General features: G+C 36.8%; 1 protein-coding gene across 7 annotated transcripts in view; it reads left to right on the top strand.

Annotated features, from left to right (window-relative positions):
* Positions 1-18,104, top strand: part of LOC141348951 (acid-sensing ion channel 1-like) — a 206,190-nt gene that overhangs the window by 156,500 nt on the left and 31,586 nt on the right. The window contains exon 1 of one of the 7 annotated variants that reach the window (XM_073865245.1): positions 11,792-11,993. The exons of 5 other annotated variants lie outside the window; for them this stretch is intronic. In XM_073865245.1, the coding sequence (XP_073721346.1) occupies positions 11,925-11,993 (69 nt within the window). In that variant the 5' untranslated portion in view covers positions 11,792-11,924. Of the gene's footprint in view, positions 1-11,791; positions 11,994-12,014; positions 12,786-18,104 lie in introns of those variants that run through there. One more of the 7 variants, XM_073865241.1, reaches the window with a different exon arrangement.

The raw sequence follows: 18,104 nt of genomic DNA, 5'->3' as shown, positions 1-18,104 counted from the left end.
TGGGTATGCTGGATACGTTTTATTTGTGATATTCTTTAATTTTATGATGAGTAAGATGAGTCCACCACCTTTGTGTGAGTTTTGTGTGTCATCAGCCTAATGCATTTGCGCGTAAAACACCCACATGTATCATTTCCAGAAGAGATTTTTTATATAAATGCTTTCTGATGTGTTTGTTACTGTAAAGCTGGAGGTGTGCAGATGATGTCCATCACCAACGGCAACACAATGAAGGCACACATGAATATTATACAGATCACAGATGAGTGTTTGATCCACCCACAGTTTTCTCAGTCTGGTACACACCGAGCTTTCATTTATCGTGTTTTCATAGCTGACGCAAAAGCAGAAGATTTTCAAACATTATTTCAAAGACAATCGATAGTTAACCTGCAACCTGCTTGTATGCGTTAGCATATCTATATATAGCTAATATATGATCTTCTGAAATGAATCTGTTGATCTGAAATGAATCTGCATATAATTCTCAGCTCATATGCTGAAATGTTGTATTGTCATATAAAACCAGATTAAAAATGTTTACCAACATGTTCATAGGCTATTATAACATATATTATATATTAAACAGTAAATCTAAATATTTATTTATTCATTTATGCATTTCATCCAAATGCATTTTTATTAGTAAATGTGTTCCCTGGGAATCAAACCTGCAACCGTCACAAGTGAATGCAATGCTCTGCCAACTGAAAATGTCAGCTTTATGACTAACTGTTGGTTTTGTGCCTGTCAAAGTCTATAATTTTGGTCATTTTAAATATATATAGGGTATATATATATATTTCCTTGTTTTGGCTGAGTTTCCCGATAAAGATTTAACAGGAAAAGTTGCCAGCCAGCACCAGCATTTTTTTATGATTTTCACAAAAGTTTCATGTCTTTCAGAAAAAGTTTGGCTTTAGCGTTTGCTTACGGTTTTATACATTGGGTAAGAGCGCCACCTGGTGGATAATGGGGGAAATACGGATTGCTGGAAAAACTCATCCTTGGAAGGGAAGTGTTTTTTCTTAATTAAAAAGTTAACTTGTCAATGGTGGGGAAAGAGTTAAAGGGGACATATCATGAAAATCTGACTTTTTTCATGTTTAGGTGCAATCATTGGGTCCCCCAATGAAGTGCTTCTTTCAACCTAGAAAATGTTAAAAAGATCAACCCAGTAACTTAGTTTTGGTAAACCTTTCTCTGCAAGCATGTGAAAAAATAGCCCCTATTGTGATGTTAAAAGGGATCTTATTATAATAATACTGGCCTTTAATCTGCAATATCTAACCACAGCACTGCTATTTAGTGCAGAAAAAATATATTTTTTCAACAAACCATCATTATGGTGATCAGCGTTTGCATTAGCTCATTTGCATTTTCAACAAACCATCATTATGGTGATCAGTGTTTGCATTAGCACATTTGCATTTTTCAACATACCATCATTATGGTGATCAGCGTTTGCATTAGCTCATTTGCATTTTTCAACAAACCACCATTATGGTGATCAACGTTTGCATTAGCTCATTTACATTTTTAAACAAACCACCATTATGGTGATCAGCGTTTGCATTAGCTTATTTGCATTTTTCAACAAACCACCATTATGGTGATCAGCGTTTGCATTAGCTCATTTGCATTTTTAAACAAACCACCATTATGGTGATCAACGTTTGCATTAGCTCATTTGCATTTTTCAACAAACCATCATTATGGTGATCAGCATTTGCATTAGCTCATTTGCATTTTCAACAAAACATAATTATGGTAATCAGTGTTTGCATTAGCGCATTTGCATTTTCAACAAACCATCATTATGGTGATCAGCGTTTGCATTAGCTCATTTGCATTTTTCAACAAACCATCATTATGGTGATCAGCGTTTGCATTAGCTCATTTGCATTTTTCAACAAACCACCATTATGGTGAACAGCGTTTGCATTAGCCCATTTGTATCTTTCAACAAACCATCATTATGGTGATCAGCGTTTGCATTAGCTAATTTGCATTTTTAAACAAACCACCATTATGGTGATCAGCGTTTGCATTAGCCCATTTGCATGTTTCAACAAACCATCATTATGGTGATCAGCGTTTGCATTAGCTAATTTGCATTTTAAAGGACACACCCAAAAAACTGCTAATTTTTGCTCATACTTTAAAAAAAGACAATTTTAACATTGTGATAAAATATGTGTGTAGTATTTTGAGCTTAAACTTCACATATGTACTCTGGGGACACCAAGGACTTATTCTTAAGTCTTGTGAAATGTCCCCTTTAAGAGCGCTTTCTATGAAAAACGTTTATTATTCTTTCACATGCGTTTCCCAAAAAATGCACTTAAATACGATTTACCGATTGTCCTGCAGGTGACCTTGTAACTCTGTCACTTACGATGCACTTAGGGATTTCGATTACTCCAGAGCACTTGTAGATCTACAGCGATTTTCAAGTGCTACTTAAGTTATGATGCTTTGTGAAATGGCCCAAAAGTCTAAGATGATTCGTAAGCTCATTTTTACGATCTATTTAGTCTTGCTATGCTTTTGGCAAACTTAGCCCAGGTAAAGATCTCATTTATTTCCAGTATCTTATTAACTTGTTCAATTGTGCCTTCAGATCTCATCAATGGAGTCAGTAGGAATGTAAATACAATATGTGCCCAGTCTATAACCCAATGAGCATTACTCTCACTAACTCACTGACCTCTTACCGAATCACAAATGGCTCGTGAAGTTTGCATTTATCATACTGAACATCCAGTGACCGTGTGAAATGTGAGCATTCGGTATAGTTGAGAGTAAAAAATATTTCATGCACGTACAGTATTGGATGGGATGACAGCTAAACTCACCTTTAACACACTTCATGCACGACTGCCTGACACAGTTGACCTGTTCCTAACTGCTTCACCAAATCTACAGCTCAGATCAAAGCAGAAAAAGACAGAGAAACTGTATGGTAAAATAGTGTATCTGAAACCTATGAGGTTATACAGATCACATAAGTGTTTCTTCTTCTGTATTTCTGTATAGATCATTGCATCTTTGAATAAAAGTGCATAAATGTAATAGTGTAATAAATGTAAATGTTCATCATCACATAATGTTACAGAGTTTATGTAAATCTGTAAAATTTCGAGTAAATAGTTTATGATGTTTTAGTGTTCTGGAGAGTATCAAGTGGAAATGCTTGTATTAAAGCACTTGTGTGACATATTCAGTAGCTTTACAGTTGTTTAAAAATCTTTTCACACAATTCTTGGTGAATAAACGTCTGGATAGTGCTTTATAGACCTCATTAGAAAGAAAAATCACATGTGATGTCTCTTTTATTATTAAAATTGGTTTTCTTGACAATAGTATTTCATGGAGAGCTAAAAGAAACTAACATTAGTTACAATAATAGACTGTATGCTCACAGCTCAAGATGAATAAGAAATGACAAAGAATGCTGGAGTTAAATTACATTTATAAGGATTTTGAATGGTAGTTTGGAAAACACATTTACTCACACACACAGTAAAAAGCATTTTTTTACAACTAACCAGATCGTCCTCAATTATTGTTTTGTATTTCTGCCTCGGCTTGCTACGTCATAATCAAGTCATTACTAGAGCAAGCTCCTGATTGGTTAAAATGCAACACGAATATGGCCATGCCCCATGGGGATGAATAAAGTGATTTGAATTGAATTGAATTGAATTGAAAGTTCAGATTTTTGCGCTTAAAAAAACCCACATATCACTCATGTGAAACTTGTCATTCGCGCCACAGAATGTCTATCATGTCTTTGCATTGACTTAACATGTAAATCACTCGTGCTTAACTCTTCATTCGCATCTGGAGTGAACGCACCATTAGTCTTCTAACTTTCAGTTTTCTGACACACACGAAATATTGCATTACCAGGCCACACAATCTCTCTACAATCCACACAGCTCAAATAAAAGTGAAAGATTTTAGTTTGGAGTTCATAGAGTTCCTGATGTTTTTGCCGAAAAATCTTTTTCTTAATTACTATTTTTGTCAGTAGTCATAGATACAAGACTATGCACGCTGTTTAAAAAAAGGTCTTTATATAAGCACTTGCAGAAAAACAAAACAAAATCTTCAATTCCAATTGAATTCCAATAAAGTTTAACCACAATAACACACTTTTGTGTGTTAAAGTCCCTGTAAGGTCAGATTTTTAATTAGTTTTCTGAGTTTGTGACACCACAGAAAAATATGTTATTAACCACTAAACCAAATTTTAATGCTGTAAAAAACGGCAAGTAAATAAAATAGGCAGCTTTCTCTGCTCTCAAGCGCTGGGGGCGCGTCCACTGTCTGTGCCAAAACCACGCCCACTTGTGGAAAAGCTGCCATCTCTTTGAACTTTCAAATATCGCTACAACCTGAATAGATGCTGGTGATTGTGTTAGGGGCTATGTTAGGTATCTCCAATGCATCACTGAGCCACAGTTTTAGCCCCGCCCAAAAATCATAAACATAGAAATGTGGAAAAACTACTATTTAACGGTGTAACTCCACAATTTAGTACTACATAGTTTACAGTTTTTTACGTGTTTCAGCAATACTTTTGTTACAATTATAATGCGTTTAGAAACAATTTTCAAGACTTTTATTTGTGCATCTGTTTTGATTTTTGTACTTAAAGCAACACTATGTAGTTTCCATGAAAAAATGACTTACAGCTCCCCCATGTGGTTGAAAAGCGCAACAGTGCCTGGTATCAGACACTCTTCTGCAGGCAGGGGGAGGGGCGGGGCTGTGTTTCCTACCCTCCACCGCCACTTTCAGAGTGTGCTTGTAGTAGCTAGGAGGTTGCTCAGGTTGCAGCAACAGTACAATTTGTCCAGTTAAAAGTTGTTCTATCACTAAAAATAATTTTAGAGACATTATTTAAAGGTAAAAAAACTACATAGTGTTGCTTTAAGAAATTGAAGGTTTGAAAATCTGTCATTGACTCACATTGATAATGTTTTATTTTTAACACTGTTTAAGGAACATGAACTTATCCCATTGAGTCATTTTTTTTATATTATATATTTTTTATAATTATGGCTTTCATTTCAGCATCAAAGTTTTTAGTCTTATTACTGTTAGGTTTTGTTCTGTATAATAAATCTCTATAGAAATACACCACAAACAGCATTTTTCAACTTCAGTCACTTCAATTACTGCATTTGTTTTTTTAGCTGGGATCAAAAGGCAAATTTTCATTTCTGAGATCAAACATCTTAATAATACATTCTCATGGGTCACTTCGTATGAACACCTGAGGAGAAAATCTCAAAAACAATTCTGTGTTAAATGTTAGAAACACACCAGAAGAGAATATTGAATCTCAAGGCAAGACTTTGATCTCCTGCTGCTCTTATTAAAACACAAACTTTTGGGAATTCTGGCATGGAGTGAAATAGACATTCATCCCTGCGTATTACCTGTATAGGGAATTCTGGATTATTTAACAAACTTCCACCGCTGGGTGTTGAACTTGAATATGTAATATTTCTAAATGTTACCTCAAATGACTTTATTAAGAAAAATAGATCTTGTGGATAGTAAACCAAAAACCTAAAATGTAAAGAAGGACTTGAGTCATCAAAAAGTGCTTCTTTTTAAATGCCATGTAGCTCAGTTGACATTGCGTTAGTAACACAAAGGTTGTAGGTTGGATTCACAGGGAACACACATAAACTCCATTCACACAGCAATTTTACGGAAACAAAATTTCCGTAAAATTGTCATAGAGGCTTCTGTGTGAACACAAACACGTCCTGTAAATATTTTGGGATCGCTCCCGGAAAGACGACCTGCAGTAGTAACATTGTCGTAATGAAGTGACGTAATTACGCAACGTGAACATCAATCAAAAACGAAAAAAGCTGTTTTTGCAATTTCATCGCATAAAATTGCATAAATTTCCCGCATATTCCATCGCATTTTTAAGAAAACGTGTTGCAAGAGCAAGAATTTTTGCCTGCCACAATCACAAAAAAACTCTGTTTTTCTGGAAGGACTGATTGCCTATCAGCTCTGGTGGTGGTTTATTTTGGCCCTGTAAGAATGACTCTAATGACCACTGTGCCACCCACAACATCAAACAGACACCATCTTTATCTCAAAATATCATTACATGCATTAAATAATCTGTCAGTAACATACAGTAGAGATATAAATAATGTTACACACTGAACTCTTGTCTGGTGTCTATCAGTAAATATATAATCCTGTACTGCTCCTCTCAACAATATTGAAGTAACACAGTGTGTGAATATGTGGCGTATCTCTATCTATCTCTCTCATTTTATGTGGAGGAGTGTCGGCCGGCAGCTGCAGGCTGAAGAAGACACTTGGCAGCGATACGGAGGCTGATTTAGGCAGCTTTCCAAATGACTACAAAGTACACTAGTAGAGGTGCTGAGCTCTTGGTTTAGTATGCAGAATGCAGTCAATGCAACATTAAATGAAGAGCTGCAGTGTTTCATTTAATAGGAATCTCAGTTATTCATGTTGGGAATGAAATGGAAAACAAATAGATGATAAATCTCATGTGTGTCATGTATAATATGAACTTATTGTCATCCATATTTGCTTTGAATATAAAAGAAGCTTGGTTAAATCTCATTTAAACATTCAGTATGGGATCTTTGTCTGGCACTGTGAATCTGGATGGATTTCGTAATCATTAAACCGCAGTGAGTCACTGTCCAGGTGAGCGCTGTCCAGATTATCATTTCATGTCCTATTGAGAAGAGGAGATGAGCTGACGTACAGTCATTTTGCAATTGTATTGCATGTGTGGATGTAAAATTGGATGTTGTTTAAAATTTTATTTTTGGAAGAACCGTTTAATGGACTCCACTGTGAGTCAAAAGATGAAACCAATCTTCAAGTTCATTCATATAACGCTTCTATTTATTTCCTGTATATTCATTTAAAGAAAAAGCTTTAGCTTATGTGGGAAATCAATAATTTTTATGTTTTGTCCTCTTATGTATTAAAAGTTCTTTGTTGTATTATGTTATCTTCTTTGTTTACTAAATAACTCTAGAGACCATCAGATTATTCTGAGATACAGTCAGGTGATGTGAGACTTTCCCAACCCCACAGCTGAACAAATGAGTGGGTTTGATCAGTATTGCATGTGAGATTATATTTCATGTTTATCTTTAATACAATTCTTTCCACTGTCCCAAAGCACGTTCATTCATTGTACAGGTTATTACATTTGGATGAAATATTATGAAGACACACACATGAATGCATACAATAGATAAGCGACATCAATCAATTTTTATCTAATGTTAGCTTTATTAAAGAAACATAGTAACCTCTGAAAAAAAAAACAATTTTAAGTGCTTTTCGTGAAGGAACTCTTTATAAAAGAGAACAATAGGTTTTATTTATAAATATATTCGGGTTGCACTGATACCGATATTCAATAACTTGAACATGACATCTACTGATACTGATACTTACATACGTTTTAACTCCTTGTTTCAAATTATTATGTTAGGAAATCCTAGAAGTGCAGAGCGTACCAACTGCAACTCTGTTAGCTGTGCTTCTATTATCGCTTAAATTGCGCAAATTGACATTTCGAATTTAAATTACGGCCAACGGAAACACAACTTAATTTGTGTTTTTTTACACTTGCACGAGGTGTTTTTTTTACACTCGCACGAGGTGGTTTTTCAGGCAATTCGTAAGAGGTATATTTCGCAAAACTGCAGTGGAATTTTTTTTTCACATTTTCAGGTCAACGGATGTATGTAAATCACATAAACATTATTTGAACATGACGCTATTAACGTATTGACTAAAACCTTTCAGAAACATCTCATACATGTTTGCTCCCAAGTATAGGAGGCTTTCATTGCCAATAATGTTTGGACAAATAATGCATAAGTTTGCGCAAATTTGTAATGGAAACGCAGCAATTGACTTAATTATGATGCGTTTTTCGCCACTTTTAATTGTCAGGGAAAATAATGTAAAAGTAAATGTTTATGCTGCCTTTTAAAACGCATATGTGAGCCGCCACAGGACAAAAATGTCGTCATCTGAGACAACGTAGGGACGAAGTGCACAATATAGTGCAGTTTATCCGTTTAGGGCTACTGTAGAAACATGCAGGTGACTTCCATGTTAGGGGACCCGCAGGGTATGTAGATAAAAACGTCTCATACAATGAGTCATAAAAACAATACAGTTCATTACGTAAGGTCTTTATACATTATTGATAATATAGTTATGTATATTATATTGCATTTCTGTCAAGAGATCCTACTAAAAGTTACACACTGTACCTTTAAAAATCTGCATTAATTCAACTTAAAAAATATTAGTTAACAAAATGTTTAAAAATGTTAAGTTAGCTAATATTTTTAATTGCGATGCATAATGATTAATCAATTTATATTCTACAATATACATATGTATAATTTATATTATATATAAATATAAATACTTCATATATAAATATATATTTTTCTTCAAATTAATACATGCATGTGTGGATATTTATATATATATAAAATTATTATTCACAGTTCATATATATGATGTAAACAAAACCTTTTATTCTGCAATAGATTAATCGTGATTCATTTTAAAGTGCTATTTTATTAAAAACACATAATAGAAAAGCGCATATCCATTTAAGAGATTATTAAGGTAGAAAAACTCATGTTTAGGCCATTTCTACAACAACTCTACGACGATCTACTTCAATCGTTTCTTGTTTTTCTGCTGTATAGTGCTTCTTTAAAGAGAGACATGTTTAATGTTTCATTGTGACATGAGTTCATCAGTGTCTCGTAATGAATTAATCTTCAGTAGAGAGCCGCTGTGTTTTCGGTGGATGATAATAATGAGCTGATGTCTCTCAGCGTGAGATGATCCCTCCGACTGCAGTACAGACGTTTTCTCTTTGATGATGTCGCTCGCTTCTACTAAAGGAGCTTTAGTCATTGTTGAAACATGTGGGTGTTGAACAGACCGACAGACACTCGCGTCTACTGTAACTGAGAAAAATACATCACATTCACTAGTAACATCTAAATTTTGTTTGGAAATACCACAAATGTGACCCGATGTGTGAAAAAATCATCTAGGCATTTTTATGATTTACTGTTGTCTACATCCGTCACATTTGAATGCACTGTACGTCGCTTTGGATAAAAGCATCAAATCCATAAATGTAATTGTAAAATCTCCTTTCATGAAAAATGCCTTTTGTACAGCAGCTTTAATATCTTTGAGATGTTTGGAGATAAAATATAGCGTACGTCACGGCACTTTCTCCCTAGAGATAACTTGTTTCGTGAGAAAAGAATAAGGATCTCTTTATCATTAGACATCTGGCATGTATTGAATGTAGCTTTGATTAAAATGTCAGATGTTAATCCTCAACACCTCCACTGTAATTCCTTCTGACATTTTTCCATTTCTTTAATCATTAAACAGAAAAACATTAAAGATTTTATTAAAGATTTAAAATGTGCACCATTTATAAAGAGATTTACCTCTTGCTGATTACAGTATTTTTGTCCATACTGTCCTCTTGCATATACAGTACAGATATAAACAGGAGACTTTATCCCTGCCAGTAAGAGAATAGAGATTTAAAACATGTTATAGTAAATGGGGTGTGAAGTGTGGGCATCTTGACCGCTTTACCTTTCTGAATAACAAGCTTCAGAGTACGTCTACTGATACAGACTGAGCGAGAAAAGTATAATTACTGGAGTAAATGATGCACTTAAAATCTCTGTGTGCTGTTTGTACTTCATCTGAGTTTAAAGGGCAGAATAACAGTGTGAACGTGTGCTGACGTCAGTCTGATAGATGTCATGTTTAATGAGACACACATTTCATTATATTCAGTGTGGAAAAACATTAAAGGAACACGCAGACCTTTTGGGAATTAATACGGAGCTTATTCACCGTATCCGTAGCAACACTTCCGCAAACTCTCGGCTCCTTACCACGGGGTTTCTTGGGTTTTGCGAGCAAATCACTTTACCCATGTAGCAGTGCTTTGCCTTCTGAGAATATAGTTTCCAGTATATATATACAGTTAAAAGATGGCTGTCTCTAATAAGACCTTGTTATTTGTACACACTGTGACTATACAAATCACAACATATAAATAGGAAAATGTTGGTGTTATTTTGTCACTTATTGGGAGCAGTATGCTATCCGGAGCCATTTACTTTCAGTCTTTGTGCTAAGCTAGGCTAGCGGTGGGTGCATTACAGTTACAGCATGCAGGCAGGGAGATGAAAAAAGTATGTATGGACTTATCTAACTCTGGGGGATACGGGGAATAAGCTAAAGTCAAATAATGTAAGGAATAATAATGTAACATATATGTAGCGTAATGTAACGTAGCGAAAGTAACGTTGGACGAAAGTATCAAAGCGATTTTCTCCGAGCCCTGATTACATTTGCATTCCAAACTATGACGGCATCTTTAGCACGCAACCCTTGACAGAGCTAACAAATATTGTGTTATTTCGTCACCATTTTGCGCGTGTAGGTCCAGAAAGCTGTTTTCATCCATGATATTCATAAAGCAGTCATTTTTTTCTTATAACGTGATGTGTTTCTGGTTTTATGTGTTACAGTTCTGATCAATCTACAGCTTATTTAGTGCTAACACATCCTGAAGTTTGACTTCTCAAAGTTTATTAAAATAAAGGTTTACACTTGTTACTTTTGTTTCGCTGCTAATACTGTTGCATTATGTTGAAAATGTGTATTATTCTAATTTGTTTCATTTCATTTTCAATTTTTTTTATTCAAGTTTATACTGTCGGGTTGCTTTTATACCGAGCCCCTAAGGTGACATTGGAGTAAAAAAATCTAGTTTAGTTTCATGTGCTCACACGAAACCTTCATGTGGCGAATTTTTAAAAATATGTTTAGCACGCACAAAACTAAACTTGTGTCCCCTTATGTCCCCTTAGGGGCTCTGGACTTTTGAAACATTTGATGAAACTGAAATTTAAAATGAATGTGTAATTTATTTATTTTTTTAAATAAACGAAAAAATTTAAAATAAATAAAAGTCATGTATATTTACTAAAAACAAGTGTTACACAAAAATCTATCTTGTTCTGTTGTGTTACTTTTGATCCACCTGTGTGTTACTTTCGTTCCAGCTGACAGGGTCAAGAGTAAAGTAAAATTATACTAAAGTCGTTTTACATTTGTTCAAACTTTCATCTGGTATTGATAGACTACACTTGTGAGTTATTGACCACAGCAAAAATATATCTGTGTAAAATATTATCTTTTTTCTGAAAAATTGTACTTTCACCCCTGCTCCTATAATATCAACGGACACCCAAGGGGTTAAAAAAATTCCCTTAGGCTATAGGGAAAAAGTCCTTCGGATAAAAAATTGACTTTTACTTGACATGTCAGATTTTATGCATATCTGTTTTTAGAATGACCAAGTACTTATCTGAGCTGCAGAATCAAATCATATTTTGTATTATTTAATAGCCTATATATCACTACTCAAGAGTTTGGTCGCAGTGCTCATTCTTAATCATCACTTTCCACATTTTAAAGTCATTATTAAATCTAAGTAATAATAAGTATGATATAGAGACGACCAATTTTTTATTTGACATTTTTCCAAAGTGCTAGCATATTCTGCAGAGAGAGAGAGAGAGAGAGAGAGAGAAAGACAGAGAGAGAGAGAGAGAGAGCTTGGAAGTTGATTTCAGAGAAAGACAGAGAGGATTACCTCGTGCGTGCACACAGAGTAGATCTCGCGCGCTGGATGAATGAAGGTTACGCGCACTCGTCACTGAATATCTTTCACGTGAGATGACAGAACTTTATGATTTCTCAAGCGCGCAACAGATTACAGTATGAAACAAGGGTAAATTAAAATGTCGCGACGCGTGTGTTTAGGCAAACCTTGCGTTTTCTGGCAACAGTTGAGACTTTCATTGAGAGGGGTAAACCGCAGCAGTTATATTTTGTTATCATTATTTACTGCAGCTCCACATTTCAGTCAGTTTCGGTGAACGTGCGCGTTTTTTTTTTGCGCGTAAAACGGCCACAGGACGTGATTCATGCTGGACATTACTCCCGCGCGCGTTAACGGGCGTCCTAGCGTCGCTTCTTGAGAGCTGAGGGGGCGTCGAAGGTCCCTGACGCTTTCCAAAATGTGCCAGAAAGCGAGCCAGCACGCGGAAGGTTCATTAAAAGAGGCGGGAAAGCTCTTTTTGAAACACACGACGTTTCACGGACTGAGGCACATCTTTCTGAGCGGCTCGTACCCGCGCAGGGTCGCGTGGCTCCTTGCGTTTTTAACGGCGCTGGCGCTTCTCTTCACTTGGTCATCTAACCGAGTCCGGTACCTGCTCTCGTCGCCGGTTTACACGAAAGCTCATATGGTTTACGCCAAGCGCCTCGTGTTTCCCGCCGTCACCATATGCAACCAGAACCTCTTGCTGCCGCGACGCATGAAGAAACCGGACATCTTCAGCGCGGGCACGTGGCTCGGGCTCCTCGGGAAGAACCGGCAGGTGTCCGACGGAGTACGAGAAGCGCTCGCGGGCACCGGTAGCGTACCTCCCTGGTCGCCGTTATCGCGCATATTGGACTTTAATCACTTTCTGCCCCCTCCTCGTGAGTCTCAGCCCTCCATGAGGCAGTTACTGGACCGTCTGGGGCATCAGCTGGAGGAGATGCTGCTTTACTGTCGCTTTCAGGGCCAAAAGTGCGGACCGCACAACTTCAGCACCGTAAGTGTGTGGACAGCGACGTGAGTCTCCGGGTTCGAGTCTCTATTAATATAGATGAATCTTAAAGTCTGTCTTACAGTTGTTTGTAAACAGTTTATGTTGTGTTTCCAATACTTAATTGGTAGTTTTTATGTTAACAACACAAAGATCATGGGTTTGACCCTCAGCACCATACGTGTCCGGGTTCGAGTCTCTTTATTAATGTAGAAAGGCTCTTAATGTCTGTCTTACTGTAGTTTGTAAATAGTTAAGGATGTTTTCTCAATACTCAATTGGAAGAACATTTAGTTAACAACACAAAGGTCATGGGTTCGATCCCCAGCGCCTTAAGTGTATGGACAGAGACAGGAGTTTTTCTGTTTAAGTCTCTGTTAATGTAAGCTGGCTCTTTAAATGTCTGACTTATAATTGTTCTCAATACTCTGTTGGTCAAGCATTATGTTAGCAACACAAATGTGATGGGTTCAAACCCCAGCGCCAATAAGTGTCCGGGTTCGAGTCTCTTTATTAATGTAGAAAGGCTCTTAATGTCTGTCTTACTGTAGTTTGTAAATAGTTAAGGATGTTTTCTCAATACTCAATTGGAAGAACATTTAGTTAACAACACAAAGGTCATGGGTTCTATCCCCAGTGCCTTAAGTGTATGGACAGCAACAGGAGTTTCTCTGTTTAAGTCTCTGTTAATGTAAGCTGGCTCTTTAAATGTCTGACTTATAATTGTTCTCAATACTCTGTTGGTCAAGCATTATGTTAGCAACACAAATGTGTAGGGTTCGAACCTCAGTGCAATAAGTCTCCGAATTCGAGCCTTTTTATTAATGTAGATAGGCTCTTAATGTCTTACTGTAGTTTGTAAATAGTTAAGGATGTTTTCTCAATACTCAATTGAAAGAACATTTAATTAACAACACAAAGGTCATGGGTTCGAGCCCCAGCACCATAAGTGTATGGACAGCGACAGGAGTTTCTCTGTTTAAATCTCTGTTAATGTAGGCTGGCTCTTTAAATGTCTGACTTATAGTTGTTCTCAGTACTCAGTTGGTAGAGCATTATGTTAGCAACACAAAGGTGATGCGTTCGATTCCCAAGCACCATAAATGTCCAGGTTCAAGTTTCTTTATTAGATAGGCTCTTAATGTCTGTCTTATTGTAGTTTGAAACATTTTAGGTTGTTTTCCCAATAATCCCAAATGTGATGGGTTCGATCCCCAGGGCCATAAGTGTCCAGGTTCGAGTCTCTTTATTAATGTAGACAGGCTCTAATTGTCTGTCTTACATTTGTTTGAAAATGGTTTAAGTATGTGTTCTTGAAACTTAGTTGGTAGAGCGTTATGTTAACAACACAAATGTGATGGGTTCGATCCCCAGCATCATAAGTGTCTTGGTTTGAGTTTCTTTATTAATGTAGATAGGTTTTTAATGTCTGTCTTACTGTAGTTTTAAACAGTTTAGGTTGATTTCCCAACAATCGATTGGTAGAGCATTGTGCTAACAACAGAAAGGTCATGGGTTTGATACCCAGCACCATAAGTGTCTAGGTTTGAGTCGTTTTATTAATTTAGACGGGCTCTAACTGTCTGTCTTACATTTGTTTGTATACAGTCAGATTAAGCATTTGTTCTTACTCAGTTGGTAGAGCATTATGTTAGAAACACAAAGGTAATGGGTTCGATCCCCAGCACCATAAGTGTCCGGGTTCGAGTTTATTAATGTAGGTAGGCTCTTAATGTCTGTCTTACTGTAGTTTTAAAAAGTTTAGGTTGTTTTCCCAACAATCGATTGGTAGAGCATTGTGCTAACAACAGAAAGGTCATGGGTTTGATACCCAGTGTCATAAGTGTATGAACAGCGAAATGTCTGTCTTACAATTGTTGTCAATACTCAGTTGGTAAAGCAATACTCAGTTGGTAAAGTGATGGGTTCGAACCCCAGTTCCATACGTGTCCAGGTTCAAGTCTCTTTATTAATGTAGATGGCCTCTAAATCTCTGTCTTACAGATGTTTGTACACAGGTTAAGCATGTGTTCTCAATACTCAGTTGGTAGAGCATTATGTTAGTTTGGGTTTGATTCCCAGCACCATAAGTGTCTAAGTTTGAGTCTTTTTATTAATTTAGACGTGCTCTAACTGTCTGTCTTACATTTGTTTGTATACAGATTAAGCATTTGTTTTTAGTTGGTAGAGCATTATGTAGAAACACAAAGGTGATGGGTTTGATCCCCAGCACCATAAATGTACGGGTTCTAGTTTCTTTATTAATGTAGGCTCTTAATGTCTGTCTTAAGGGGATCGCACACCGGCCGCACAGCTCAGCGCCGCGCAGCGCCGCGCCGTTCTAAAAAAATGTAACACATTGTTTTCTATGAGTGTACGCACACCGGCGCCGCCAGGTGGCGCCTGTCCGCGCCGTCCAGCTGTGACTCAGGAAGTTGTTCTAATCCCTGTCGCGCCACAGAGCGCCACTCACATAGTTTAACATTAAATAACATTGTCCCACATCATTAATGATTAACATTGGCTGCTAACGTATATTTGACATTTTGAAGTAGACGCTATCTGACGAAGCTCGCGCTATTTAATGTGCACTTCCGGTTTACAATACCTCAGAGTTCTCCTAGGCGCGACGCGGCACTGAGCTGCGCGGCCGGTGTGCGATCCCCTTTACTGTAGTTTGAAACAGTTTAGGTTGTTTTATCAAAAATCGATTGGTAGGACATTTTGCTAACAACAGAAAGGTCATAGGTTCGATCCCCAGGAACATAAGTGTATGGGTTCGACTCTTTATTAATGTAGACAAGCTCTGAATGTCTGTGTTAGATTTGTTTGAAAATAGTTTAAGGATGTGTTCTCAAAACTTAGTTGGTAGAGCATTATGTTAGCAGCACAAAGGTGATGGGTTCGATCCCCAGCACCATAAGTGTCTTGGTTCGAGTTTTTTAATTAATGTAGATAGGCTTTTAATGTCTGTCTTACTGTAGTTTTAAACAGTTTAGGTTGTTTTCCCAATAATCGATTGGTAGAGCATTGTGCTAACAACAGAAAGGTCATAGGTTCGAACCCCAGGACCATAAGTGTCCGGGTTCGACTCTTTTATTAATGTAGACAGGCTCTAAATGTCTGTCTTACATTTGCTTGAATATGGTTTAAGGATGTGTTTTCAAAACTTAGTTGATAGAGCACTATGTCACAAAAGTGATAGGTTCGAACCCCAGTGTCGTAAGTGTCTGGGTTTAAGTCTCTTTATTAATGTAGACGGGCTCTTAATGTCTGTCTTACAGTAGTTTAGGTTGTATTCCCAAGACTCAGTTGGTAGAGCATTGTGTTAACACCACAATGGTCATGGGTTCGATCCCCAGTGCCTTAAGTGTATGAACTGAGAAACTGTTCATGAGTCTCTGTTAATGTAGGCTGGCTCTAAATGTCTGTCTTATAATTATTTTCAATTCTCAGTTGGTAAAGCATTGTGTTATTAACACAAATGTGATGGGTTTGATTCCCAGAGCCATAAGTGTTTGGGTTCAGGTCTCTTTATTAATGTAGATGGGGTCTTAATGTCTGTCTTACAGTACTTTGAAACAGTTTAGGTTGTATTCACAATACTCAGTTTGGTAAAGCATTGTGTTAACAACACAAAGTTCATGGGTTCAAACCCCAGCACCATAAGTGTATGAACAGTGACAGGAGTTTCTCGGTTTGAGTCTCTGTTAATATAGTCTGTCTCTACATGTCTTACAGTTGTTTGTAAACAGGTTAAACCTGTATTCTCAATACTCAGTTGGTTAGCAACACAAATGGTTAGGGTTCGAACCCCAGGAACCACACATACTGATAAAATGTATACCTTGAAGTCACTTTGGATGAATGCATCTGTCAAATACTGAGTTAAAGATGAAGTCATGTGACTTCTGTTGCATACTAATACACACTTATTGTTTTAAACAATAGTAAGCTGTGTATAAAATAATTCATTAAAATCAAACTTTGATCTCATAATTTAATTATGACTTTCACAGACAGGGTCACATGTTTTATTAAATAAATACATGCATAGTGTTCAGTCTGTTAGTCCAGATGAGCTCTAGGTTGGTTTTAACACTGAATGTGTAATTATATTTGTCTCGCCATTAACACGTATGAGACCGTCTTTGCATGCTTATTAAAGTCATTCAGTCATGTGACTTGTGGGATATCATGAATGATTTTGTCCTGAGGCCCTCAGCATTACAGGAGCCCATCTGCAGTCTCCTTGCGTCCAGGTCCTTGGGAATAGTAATTTGGCTCTGTGCTAAATTTATGCAGTGCATTGCATTCAGTGTAAAAATTATGATCTGTCATTTTAAGAGAGTGGAGCCAGTAAATATATCCGTTTTTCATCCTGCACGATGATTTCATCGCTGATACGAGACTGTAGAATAAAAGAATGATGGCATATTAGCACTATAGGTCCTTTAAACAGCTCATTTTGTGTTACGCGTGTGTTTTTGTGTACAGTATGAATCATTCGGCTGCACTTTCAATAGCTCACAGAAGGTCATTTTCCCGGCAGCCACGCACATCTGCATGTAAACATGTAGATAAACTCCTCTTTCTTCCTCCATTTACACAAGAAAAGAGTTTCGTATGTGAGCTAGAGCAGCTCGAGAGCATTCACAGATAGACCTTCATTTAAAGTGATTATAGTGTGCTGATAGTAAAAACAGAGTCTGAAGCGTCAGTCAGGCTTGAAGATCTTTGTAATTATCAACCTCGCAGCTCTCTAACTCTGTGCTTTTCTTTTGTCTTTAAAAGGAAATTCATTTTCATGAGCTCTGCTTGAGCGAGCGCTGCTGGTAGGAAGGCCCACGTGCAGCGTTTAACTCGAGTCAGAAATATGGGCATTTTGAGTACCATGTGCTTGAAATTTCCTTTGTTGGCATAGATGTTACATTAGATGAGTGTTCAGTAGATAAGAGAGAATTTCGTTTGTCATGTGAACCACACAGGTGTTGCCTGGATGTTAATGTCATTTGACATTGGATCAGATTCAGATTTGAAACTATAACTAGATTTTTGCACTGTCACATAAATTTATCTGTAGCACCATAGTGGTTCTCCTCAACAGGTCACAGTACAATGTGTGTTTACATGTGTTTTATTATTAAAATATGAAAAATTCAGTATAGCAGTGTGTCAATATACTGCTATTGGTAGCAAAAAAATGTGAATGTGTATTTTAAGTAATTTTAAGTATAATTCATCAGCAAACTCCCCCCCACACACACAAAATCGCAATAATATCATTATTGTAAGGAATGGTGTTTAAAAAAGCCATAATAACTT

The sequence above is a fragment of the Misgurnus anguillicaudatus genome, unplaced genomic scaffold, assembly GCF_027580225.2.
Source record: "Misgurnus anguillicaudatus unplaced genomic scaffold, ASM2758022v2 HiC_scaffold_31, whole genome shotgun sequence".
NCBI classification, from domain to species: Eukaryota; Metazoa; Chordata; class Actinopteri; order Cypriniformes; family Cobitidae; genus Misgurnus; species Misgurnus anguillicaudatus.
This window is presented reverse-complemented; position numbering and strand designations above follow the sequence as displayed.